The 12,293-nt window shown below is 42.0% G+C and overlaps 1 protein-coding gene across 3 annotated transcripts in view; it reads right to left on the bottom strand.

Annotated features, from left to right (window-relative positions):
- Nucleotides 1-1,781: 1,781 nt before the first annotated feature.
- Nucleotides 1,782-12,293, bottom strand: part of lhfpl2a (LHFPL tetraspan subfamily member 2a) — a 42,256-nt gene continuing 31,744 nt past the window's right edge. For all 3 annotated transcript variants that reach the window (XM_046066135.1, XM_046066136.1, XM_046066137.1), the window contains 2 exons: nt 10,408-11,230; nt 1,782-2,951 (listed from right to left, as the gene is read on the bottom strand). In XM_046066135.1, coding sequence (XP_045922091.1) covers nt 2,695-2,951; nt 10,408-10,828 — 678 coding nt within the window. In that variant the 5' untranslated portion in view covers nt 10,829-11,230 and the 3' untranslated portion in view covers nt 1,782-2,694. The remainder of the gene's footprint in view (nt 2,952-10,407; nt 11,231-12,293) is intronic.

Raw genomic sequence — 12,293 nt, forward strand, 5'->3', positions numbered from 1 at the left:
GAGAGAAAAGGCACTGTACACAATCTGCTCAGCAGTAAACAGCAGGCAGACACAGTTAAGAGACTAGCTGGTGAACATAGTGGAGCATTTATCAGCTAAGGAGACAAGATATTTTCCCCAGGAGTTCGTGGAGAACAAACACAGAGCTTAAAGAGAGTGAATAGTGGACATTCAGGGGACACAAGCACAACGGGAAATGAATAAATGATCATGTTGCTCCATAACTCCATAATGCTGGATGTGTAAATCAAATAAACAACTACTTGCAAACATGTTTGCCATATCATCTTCAAAGGAGATATGTCAGTGTTGTTTCAGCTGTAAAGGAGAGGCCAACAATCTGTTATTGCAGGTTTAAAATAAGAGCAGTTGTGAAAGAACTCAAATCCTTTGCTTAAGTAAAAGAAACAAAATAATGATGTAGAAATACTCAATTACAAGTAAAAGTGCATTCAAAATCCTGCGTTCAAAATCCTAATTAAAGGTTCAGTGTGTACGTTTTAGTGGCATCTAGTGGAGAGGGTTACAAAGTGCAACCAGTGGCTCATGGTCCATTCATGTGCTCCTCGGATGGTCCCATTTCCCGAGTTGTGAAGTTCTTCTTCCGACTTGTGTTTTCATGTGCCCTTAAGTTGGAATGTAGAATCAACATGGATGCTTCTACAAAAATGTGTTTTGTATTAGCATTATCAGAGCAACATGCAGACATATAGTTTACTCTACACAGACAGCAAACTAACCGTTATAACTATATTACAAAAAACATGTTTGCAAGATATGTATATGCAGTACATGATTTTGCATGAATGCATGAAGTTCTGTATACTTCTTTATGCTGCATGTACACTTTTTTTTGTCTTTTTCCAATAAAGATTTAAGGAGGAATAAATAGGCTCTGATTATTCCGCCACCCAGGAGAAGCAACACACTTGTGCTAAAGAGATAATACACATTTTTGTCAATAGATCCTCCTAAATATTACACACTGAACTTTTAAGAAAAATGCAGAAGTATGATCAAAAACTGATTAAAGTATGAGTAGTAAAATTAATTATTCTGCAAAATAAATGGCCCGGGAGAATTAGAAATGTTATGATATTATAAGATTGTTAATACAGATACATGAGATGATTAATGGGGTAAGAAAGAAGAAAAACTAGTAGAAGTTTTGCTTCATATATTTTTACATGTGCTGCTACTGATCACACCATTGTCAATAAATTAGTCTTTAATTGCCCTTGTGTGGTTTCTATTTTTACTTCTCTTTTTATTTTAGTTTTATAAGGACCTCTTATTATTTTTTTTTAACTTTATTTTGTCTGTGCTTAGTGCTATACATCTGACACACGTGACAGAGGGCCTCAAGTAGACACTGCTTTTTTATAAGGGGACGGGGTTGTGAACCACCGGTTTAATTTTTAACAATGTGTTGTATTTCCTAAGATTATCAAATGCGTCTTTATGTAAATCATAATTTGTAAAGTAACTACTGTATAGTTTTGAAATAAATAAGTAAAAAGTACACTATTTACCTCTGAAATGTGATGAAAAATTATTTGAGTACTTGAGTAAATGAACTTGAGGCACACAGAGACACACATGCAGAGTTCAGTTCTGCATCAGTGGAAAAACTGATCACCCGCTGGCTGGAAAACGTACCCACCCCCACCTCAAAGGCCAAACCGAGGTCTGAGCACCAAGCTGGCTGCTCCACTTGCTGCATCTCCTCCCTCCTTCCCCACAGCGAGGCTTCCACTAGATGAAAAAACTAAAAGCAAACCTTTTTTTTCTCCCTTCTCTTTATTCGTTTGGCAGAAACAAATGGGAAGATAGGATAGGACACTATCTACGACTCGACAGCCTCCCTGAAACCAGACATTACTAATAACAGCAATACTTCATTTAAGTGTCCTCATCATTCAGTTCATGTCTTTGTGCGAAGATTACAGGATGTCTGCTGAATGAGGACCAGACGCGGACCCTTCACAGGTCGTCTTTCAGCTTAGGCTAGGATTAAGCTCACTTCATGTCAGGATTTTACAAAACAGAGGACAAACAAAATGCACCACGCTTGTCCTCGTGCAGTCTGCGTGAATAATCATTTCCATTGATACATTTCAAGGGTCTGCAAACACATAAATCATTCAAATAACAGTACATTCTGTAAGCTTTAAAGGACACCCACTCTGATTCTGTGAGTAGTTTATTCTGACTGAGTAGTGGTTCCCTTGTTGAGTTAACAGTCACACGTGGCAAACAGTTAACAGATCCAGGTTTGCTGGTCGTGGTCTGGTGACAAAAAACACCAGTGTTTTTAAGGCAAGAGTGACATCATCAGCCCAGCCTGGATCAAGCTGACCATCATTCTGCGATCAAAACTATGTACAAAATATATATAATCACACTTATTTACAGAACACGTGGCGACAGACAAATCCCCTCTTGGCGCCCACATGTTTAACATGAATACAATAACAAACACAGCACCTCTAGTGGCAGAAAGACAAAAACACACTGAGAAAAAACTTGGCACTCTTAGATTTCTCCCACACAAACACAAAACAAAAAGGGTCAGTTTTAGTGGTAAACAATGCAGGGGCTTCCATTTCACAGGCCATTATGAGAAAAGGTGTGGATTTCCTCTCCCTGCTTCTTCTTCTTCTCATTTCCCCACAGGACAAAAGTATCTGGGCCTCAGAGGAGGCAGATGAGGCTTTTCCCCTCCTCGATCTCCTCCTGAACCTTGTCGCTGGAGGTGGCGATCTCAGCCTGAGCGGAGAAGACAGCGCAGATGAAGGTGAGCACGGTGCAGCCCATGGCCGTGTAGAAGGCCCAGCCCATGGAGCAGAGCCCGGCCCGGTACGGAGCCGCGTCGTGACCGCAGTACAGCTGGACCTTGTCTGAACCCCAGCCAGCAGGGTACAACATCAAACCCAGGATCAGAAAGAGACCTGCGAGAAGCGAAACAGAGAGAAGGAACATTAACAACAATATACATAGCAGCCCTAGAAAATTTTGTGGTTATTACGCCACAAAATATGAGTTTAAAAAGACATTGGAAATAGTCGTTTGACAAAGAAATCTTTACTCAATATACACGTTTTTAAATATATACATTGTCAAACATACTATTGATTTTAAAGATTACATAGGGGGACCACTGGTTTATAGGGCTGCCCTCTAAACGTGTGTTCAAAGTCCACTCTTATGTTATCAGTTGAATTCCTGCACTCTGATCTATGAAATCAATTTTAGTTACCTAAATCTTTATTATTATTGTTTCAATCACGTTCAGAGAAGTTTGCTCACAAAGGATCACAGTTAGCTGCCACCCCGCTGATCTTTTGCCAGCTTGGTCCTTCCTTTCACTGTATAAAATTACACTTTTACAAGTTATGCACTTCTTCTGATTAAAAGGCAACAAATCATAGTTTTCTAACAAGTAATTCCTGCTGGGTTTAGTCAGCTTTTCTACATAACACGTTCACATACAGGCTTGTAAAGGTCAGACAGAAGCTGTACATTGTTATTTTTTCCCAAAGCCTGTGTCGTAACTGATTTCAGACCAGTACTTTCATGATGAATAACCTCCGCATTAATCCAGACTACCTGGAACGGGTCACTGCCCACAGTGATCAACCCAAACATTTAAACATATAAATCAGCCACCAGATTCGTCTATAAATTTCCATTTTCTATTTACCAAGTTCAGTAGGAGCAATCCTCTGGAGACTATTAATATTCATACCGCATTTTATAGCAATCTTGCCATTTATTTAAGGGAGATTTTGCTCTGAACCACAGTGTCTGAGTGAACTGACTAACATCCCATCTTCACAACTCTGTTGATGATGACTGCAGCGGATTATCTCTGTGACCGCCACCATTCTCTGGTACGAAAACATTTCCTGCCAAAGTGCCATCACGGCATTCAAAGCATCCCATCAGAAATCAAAAATGTCGCACCAGGCAGAAATGATTTCCTGACGACTGAAGATAATCACAGCAAGACCTCCAGTGTGGCAACTGCCGAGGCAGGAAAGAAACCTAAACCTGAACCTTTGACACACATGCCTGTCAAGTCAGTGCACAAGAGAGAGTAGAGAACAACAGGAAAAGGTAGCTGAAGGGCTTTCCCGCCTGCCCCAGTCACTCGCTGACTCTCCGACGTCCTGTGTCTCCGGGGAAGTATGGGGTCACTTCCTGTCTTATTGTGACCCACTTCTACTACCGTGCTGACTTGGCTTCAACACCTTAACACTTATACTGACACACTCTTCTTACAGATGCAACTGACTGTATATTATCTACCATGTGATGAGCTTTCCATCCTTATGTGCCCTGTACTTCCTCCAGTGGTAGTGCATCAGTCAGCCGGCCGGACGAGGGTCCTTCCACCAATCACAGCTCAGGAGGAAACATTTACAATAATACAATAACAGATAATAAATGAAGCACACAAATGACTTTAATGATTTAATTATCTTGATGTCTTAATGTTTTCAACTGACTAGCTTTCTTTTAACGAGCAGGTCTCTCTGCTTTGCTTCATAAAAACAAGTGTGGAGGTGAAACTGTCTCACCCTCCTTTCCTTTCCTTACCCTCTCTCTCTCTTTTTGCTTCCTCTCTTTCTCAGTGTCTCGCTCTTAAAGCGTCCAATATCGTATTAAACAAGGAAATGAAAACTAGGTCATAAATTCTTTCCACATGTTGCTGCACTGCCCTGACATCCAGACCGGCTCCAGTGATGGATTGAAGGTATGGTTTTAATTCCCAACCCTACCCCTCCCTAAGACCCCCCCTCCACACACACACACACACACAAGCTGGACCTTCTAACCTAATATCCCGCTGCACTCCACCCGTCCAGGCTCGCTAGTCCCTCAGCGCTGGCTCTTGTCTCTGTTAACTTCCAAACTGTCAATTCTCCACCATCAATCCATTCGTGATAGCTGCCTTCGTGCCACCAATCCTAACCCTCCTCTCTAACCTCTGCTCCCACAGCCTCCACCCTGTAATACACAACACAGCAAGTCTGCACTCTGCTCCAAGAAATCTGGCTACCCTTCTCCTTTCCAGGAAAAAAGAAGAGTTGGGTCCTACCCCGCCGGGATCCACATGAGGAGAAAATATGGAGAAGAGACAACGAGAGGGCAAAATGAAATGCCGGCAATCAGTTATTTTCTCTGTTAATCGATAATCGTTTGGTCTGTAAAACAGTGACCAAATCTTGATTTGTCCAACCAACAGTACAAACCCTAAAGACATTTAATCAACTGTAATGTTAAGACAAGGACAAACAGCAAATATTCACATGTAAAAAGCTGGAGACATAAAATGTTTGGCATTTTTGTATGAAAAATTTGGTCGATTATCAAAACAGTTGCTGCTTTCTTTTCGGTCGTAAATTAATCGACTAATCAATGGGACTGGCGACCTGTCTAGGGTGTACCCCGCCTTTCGCCTGATGTCAGCTGGGGTTGGCTCCAGACCCCCCGCAAACCTGTACGCAGGATAAGCGGTTGACGATGGATGGATGGATGGACTAATCAATGGAGCTCTAATTTAACTAAAATGTTCCTCTTGATTTGACCCAGAGACACAATTTGATAAGAGACACAATTTCTTTAGCTCTATCGCACCTTTGAGGGTACAAAAGCTTCTTACAAAAGCTTCACTTGAAGACTTATTGCATTCTGATTGGACACCACTGATGTAAACAGGTAATCAGGTTCACCTACCTAAAACTAGAGCCGTCTAATCTAACAGCCCTACAAATATAAATCAGACCTTCATGAAGGATATATTCACTATTACACAACTATTTAATTCGAGAGGTGTTGATTCATCTTCATGGTCATAATAGAGGCTATGATTTGTGGTACTGTTGAAAAGTATTGAGTTATACTAGCAGGTGATTCTAATATTAACAGCAACAACATGTTTCCTTACAGAGATGCTAGCGTGGATGTAGACTCTTAAGTGTTGTTGTACTGCAATTTCTAGGTGTCTCCTCTCATATATAATGTATTATTTGTTGTTAAAGGACCATTTATTGACTTTTTAGGCATTTGGGGGTTAGCACAACAAGCTGTAAAGACATCACCGACTTATTATCACCTTATAATGTGAAAAACATGTTAGCAAAGTTATTTACACATTCAACAGATACAAAGCAAAGGATCCAAAACAGTAAAGCTGAAGGAGAGACAGACTGAGCAACACCTTTCACATGTAGTCAACTGCTCCCTTAATTATAGAAGCTTTAATGCAGGAAACAGTTGGACTCCTAAACACCAGACTTCCCAACAAGTAAAGCACATGATGTACAGTACCTATGGCATGTCCCCAACAGTAAGCCAACAGTAACACCATGTAAAGTACCAGGTATACCGTATCTTTGTTCCTTCATGATAATGGCCTTTGTTGTTTATAGTAATAATACTATGGCTTCCCATTAAAAGCAGTAAGGATTTATTGGTTGCAAAATGCTTCTAATTGTAAAATTACAGATTTATGAATGTGACTAAATTTCTACATTTGGTTAGTGTCATTATGAAACAGCCACACCTCCAGTGTAAACACAGATATCCAGTAAAAACTATAAAATCATGGGAATTCCATGTCTTACCAATCAGACCCAGTCAGTGCTTTACTCTTTTAAAATATCTTGTGTCAGAATCATCATCACACAGTAATGATGCTTAACTTCCTTCCAAGACATTGTTTTGTTTCCCTCACTACCAACCTGGGGCTGAGTCATGGCCAATGGTTAAACCTGTGATGAGGTCTCTGACTCACGGCTGGAGAGAAAGTTTATGGAAGGTAATAAAAGCATTCGACACCGAACGCACTAGAATTGGAGACAGTTTTACTGCCGAGTTTGTTTACCGTCTTGTTTCTAATCCTTTTCTGCTAAAGGTCTACATGAGTGGGGAAAGCTTTTCAATAAATGTACAGAGTATTCACTTACTTACAGGTAGTCCAACTTTTCAATAAATGTACAGAGTATTCACTTACTTACAGGTAGTCCAACTGGTGTACAAGAAGCCTTTGGGTCTGCAGCAATGTGTAGCCAACTGACCCTCAACAGCAGACTGCCTGCTTTAGCCATTTGATTACGTAAAGTAAAGGGAATGGATTTACGTTCAGCTGAAATCTTAAAACCACCTGAGCTTAAACTGACCGTCAGTTCAATGGCATCTGAGACACTAGCCATCAGAAAGTGTGTCACAGGGGACAAAAGAGTCTAAAGTACAAGTGACATCAGTGTGTGTAGATTAGGTTAATGGGTTTGGAGCTATGTGCAATGACGTGACGATCTCTGGCAACGGCATCACAATCTTCCCATCTGAGGGCAATCACTTCCCCAAACATCTGCCGTCTGGCTCCAATTTTCTTATTACCGGAGGGTCGGCACGAATAGTGGAAATAGTGATTAGTAGAGTCAAGTCAGTGTGTTAGTGCTGGTGCTGGATATCAGTGAGAGTGATATCATTCACAGGCCTCATGAAAAGACAGCAGTCAAGCTGAGAACTCCCATGCACGCTCGCTAATTGATTCGAAAAAGACAAAGAAGCATCAGCAGAAACACTGTTAGATGTCAGACAAGCGGTATGCTGGGACTTATCTCTTCCTGCAGCTGAAATGAGTAAAGGGTTATCAGCCTTTAGCTTAACAGGCACGAAGGAAACCCTCCCGCCTCCTCAGCTGTTTGAAGCTCCTCTCGCCTCCTTTCCTCTTCCGCATCCTCATCCTCTCCACAATGAAGAGACTCAGAGGTGTATTTCCCCACTTTCATTACCTTGGCCATGTGTCCCAGAGTCCCGGGCCTTTATATAGATTGTAAATAGTAGGCTTTCAGGTTATGTAATAGTATCTCTGGTGGCCATGTTGGTGCGGCTATGAGCAGATTCCATTCATAAAAACTGGACAATTGACCGTTCGCTAAAACCCCTCCGTCCAAACAGTGATTGTCCAATCATAGCTTAGCAACCATAATTAGGCACGGCAGGCCTGTCAAGTTTCTCCACATCCCAAGACTCCAAGTAAGAACTACAGTCGGTGTAATCTTTTTATTGCATTTTCGAAACCAAAGACACAGGAATGCTCTGATGTAAGCTGCAAACATTAGCTTTCCCGGCTAACTAAGTTTAGAACCTAGAGTAGTAAATTAATGTTTTTTACAAGGCCAAAGAGCTAATACTTACATAAATACATTATTAAAGGTTACAATACAAAAAGGCCGGTCAGGACTGGAACATCTACTGAGTAGGAGCCAAGATGCTATCAGAGTTTAAGCTAACGTCAGTGACTTTGTCCTGGTCTATGTGGTTTGGGTATGTTTACACTCAACTCAAGCTAAATTCGATACTAGCCTACCCAGCGTAGCATTACGTTTTCCAAACTCAACAGTTAGTCCTCATCCTCAAAGCCTTTGCTCTTATATAAATATATAAATAAGTAGCATTCATTATGGAAAAAGGTTATGGAACGATTTAACATCTCAACATGACATAATACTAAGGCTCCCAGGCTACCCTGCAATTCAAGAACATTTTGCTCCTTTGTTTCTATGTTAGTTATTGCCTTAGGCATGAACCTTTAGCCTCAGTCTTTCATCATAATATTATATAATATTAATACTGTCTGTAGTGCTATCATGTGCAATTTCAGATCCTTTTACACGGTTCTTCTTTCAAAACGAGTCATGGGAAACAAGAAAGTCAGTGCAAAAAACAGAATTTTCAGCAAACTACAGCTGATAAAAAAAAAAAGCAAAACTGATGGTCATCAGCTAAAAAAAGCATGCTGTTGTTTGTCTGTGTGAAATCTGGAAAATTGGTTAAGACAGTTTACTGGTTTGTATAAAATAACCAACAAGCAATGTCTGTGTTAATTACTCCAACAAATTAAATTTCAATGTAACAGAATATAGGCAATAACATGAACTGAATGGATTTAAGCTCTCTCTCAGGTCAGCTTAGTTTACAACCTGGCAAGTCCTTCACCACACTCCCACCTTTTTCTGTTTGGGCCTGCACCAAATAAACAACTGTGGGGGAGGACAGCCATAATCACCAGAGAGCTGAGAGGTACAGCATGTGAAAATAGAGGAGGTTCAGCGAGCGTGATCTCATGGCCTCCTCCCTTCCATAATTCACCACTCTGAGTCAAAGCGGCCTGAGATTTGGTCGTCAAACACACAACCATAGACACAGGATACACACCCTTCACGCACAAATAGAGATACGCATGCGTGTTCAACTTGTTTTTTTTTTGGCCAATCAAGTGTCAGAAAAGGTCCAGCTGAAAGTAAATATTTGGGTGGCAATGACAGCTCTGAGGGTGGAAACAAACCGCCATGTGTTTTAAACTTCTGAGTGGTTTGGTAAAAGTTCACAGAAGGCTCCATGAGAATCAAACACATAATTCCAGCAGTGGGAGTTGTGGTGCTCGTAATGAATGTGTTCAGCTGAAACTTTTCATTTACCTTGATGAACGGTGGACGCCACAGGAATGGAGAGAAACAATAAAGGTTAGATGGACTGAGTAAGCTTAGATCAGTACAGTGTACATGGGGCTCAAAAGCAGTAAATACACTGACAGTTTATTAAGGATTAAAGTAGTTTGTAATTAATATTATTAATACTGTTTTCACTCTGGCTTGGACACTGTGGTTGTAGGCACACCCATAGGCGACAACTTTGGAAATGTGTTTAGAGGCATTGCAATAATCTTTTAAATATGGGGATAACAGTTCACACTTTTAGACAGTTTCTGCTGGAGGACATTCATAGAGTTGAATTCTGTTCTACACACAGAAAGAAATAACTGTAAAGAATGAAAAAGAGAGAGCTAGAGAGAGAAGTGCAAACCCTGCCGACTTTTCACCTTCACACACCTGATAGAAAAGTTACAGAAAGGTGTGGAATGGAGAGGATTTCTGAAGCTGTCTGACCATCCTACAAGCAGTTCTGATGAAATAAACTGACTATTTCTTCATCTGTTTGAGTCTTTCAATCTGCTGAGTCTGTTTGATACTTCTGTACATGAAGAAGATCCAATGTGGGCTCAAAACATACTTTTTCTAACGGAACAAGAACGGAACAGACACTTTAAAGGGAGTATAAGAGACAATTAGTGCTCTTGGCATAAAAAGGAACCAATCTTTGGTTCCTCAGATGCTACATGGAAGCACAGACAGCTTTCTGACCAAGCACATACGCACACACACGGACTTGGACTTTCATTAAGCAAACAAGGTAAAAAGTGCAATAATTATTCAACCCCGGGACAGAACCTCAGGGGCTTAAAGCTTGGGCTTAGCCTCTACAGGGAGGGTATGGCAGTAATTACCCTTTGGATTAGTGATAAGCACCAGAAAATGTAAATATATATCTCACCTGCGATCCCTTGCAGCAGTCCACACACGTTGAAGATGCTCTTCTTCATGATGCTTTGGAAGCACATGGTGAAGACCGAGATGAACGCCACGGCACACAGTAGCAGAATCCCTGCCGCCAGGAAGATAGAAGTAGCCTGCCAGAACCCGCTGGCAATCTCCCCAAAGTGGATGGCGTACGGTCCACACAGTATTCCACGATGCAGGTGGGGCAGTTTTATACAGCGACCGTAGATGCCTAAAGTGGGCCTGTAGGCCTCTCCGGCTGTGGTGGTCCCATGGGGGCCGAAGACGGCATCGGGGGTGCGGGGGAATCCCACCAGCCAGTCAGTGCTCATGAAGGCGATGAGCTCTCCAAACGCAGCCACAATACTCAGCAGAGTCCACAGCATGGAGCGGCAGGTGACAATGACATGGCACATGCTGACGGCGGCTGGAGTCTCCCTTTGTTCAGATTTCAACACGTCTGAGAGGTGCAAAGGTGGAGTGTGGGTCGGAGGCCCTCAGAAGACCGAGAGCTGATATTGTGATCCTTCTCCCTCGGGGCGAGTGAACACTTTACAGGAAGGAGTAGGTGACACTGCTGTGCACAAAGGGTTCACGTTAATGATTCACAGTTTGCTGCTTCCCTCTTCTCTCTCTGCTTCTTTCACTTCTTATCTTCTGCTGGTGTCGTTTCGGCACAGCTGTTGTTCCTCCTCCTTGGACTCACCCTCCTTCTGTCGGCTCAGTCTTCAGACTCTTATTCTGTCTGGTTTTTGGTGTCTACATTGTATAGAAGTTGTGTTCCCTGAGCCAGCCCGCTGGCGTCACATCAGACACACCTAAGACAGAGAGACAGAACAACAGAGTGAGTGCTTTAATAACATGTATAAAATGTAATTGCATGTATAAAAGACGCTCTCAGATGATCAGTAATTTTTGTTTTATTTGAGGAAGTGCAGCTCTCCCCTGTCATATTTGGAAAAGCAGAAGAGTGGAGAATGAGGAAAGTGTGGAGGAGGAGCAGACAGAGGAGGAAGGGAGGCTTCTGGTATAGATCTTGAGGAGAGGGTTTAATGAGTTGTGTGGGGATGCGTTCATTTGAAGTGGGCCTCTTCTGTTTTCAGTGTGTTTATGTTTAAGGATTTGTGATCAGGGCACTCGTCGTGTTCTCTACTCCCAGTGGATCGTCATCGCTGAGGCTGTAGAAAGATGAAAGCTAGAAAAACATTATGCATGTCTGCCTTGGTGTGTTTGTGTATGTGTTTGTTTGTGTGTGTGTGTGTGTGTGTGTGTGCGCGCGGTGGAGATGGGAGGGTTAAAATGGATGTGGAAACAGCGGAATGAGAAGCGGATGCAGACAGGGAGAAAAACAAGCCTGAGGCCTCTCATCAAGCAGCCCACACAGCTGACCTGGGGTCAGCCAACGGTTGATAACACAACGCCCGCCCGGCTGTCCCATGATCGCTGGTAACCGATTGACGAACCACTGACATCAACCCAGCTGCACTGTTGAGTCAGTGACACTACAATGAGGAAGCTGCAAATGGTGTCAGTTCATAAAAGAGCCAAATCTTCCACCAAGCAAACAATCACAACACAGCCAAATCTGTTACAGCACAAAACTGGATTACAACAATTTCGTGATACATGTTTTATTAAATGGGTATTTTGCTTGGGCAACAGTGATTAAAGCGATATGCTGGATAAAAAGTTTCCTAGTGTTTCCTTTAACAAAGCCTCGCACAGAGTAAGCGCGCCAGAAAGTTTAGCCCTCCGCTAACTTGAATGGGAATAAAATGACTCAATCATGGACCTTTTCCAGACTTTCCAAATGTTATCGGACCGAATGAATCAAACTCTGATAGTGAAATGAGTCATACTGAGGGGGTTGTGACTGTGAAA

The sequence above is a fragment of the Micropterus dolomieu genome, linkage group LG13, assembly GCF_021292245.1.
Source record: "Micropterus dolomieu isolate WLL.071019.BEF.003 ecotype Adirondacks linkage group LG13, ASM2129224v1, whole genome shotgun sequence".
NCBI classification, from domain to species: domain Eukaryota; kingdom Metazoa; phylum Chordata; class Actinopteri; order Centrarchiformes; family Centrarchidae; genus Micropterus; species Micropterus dolomieu.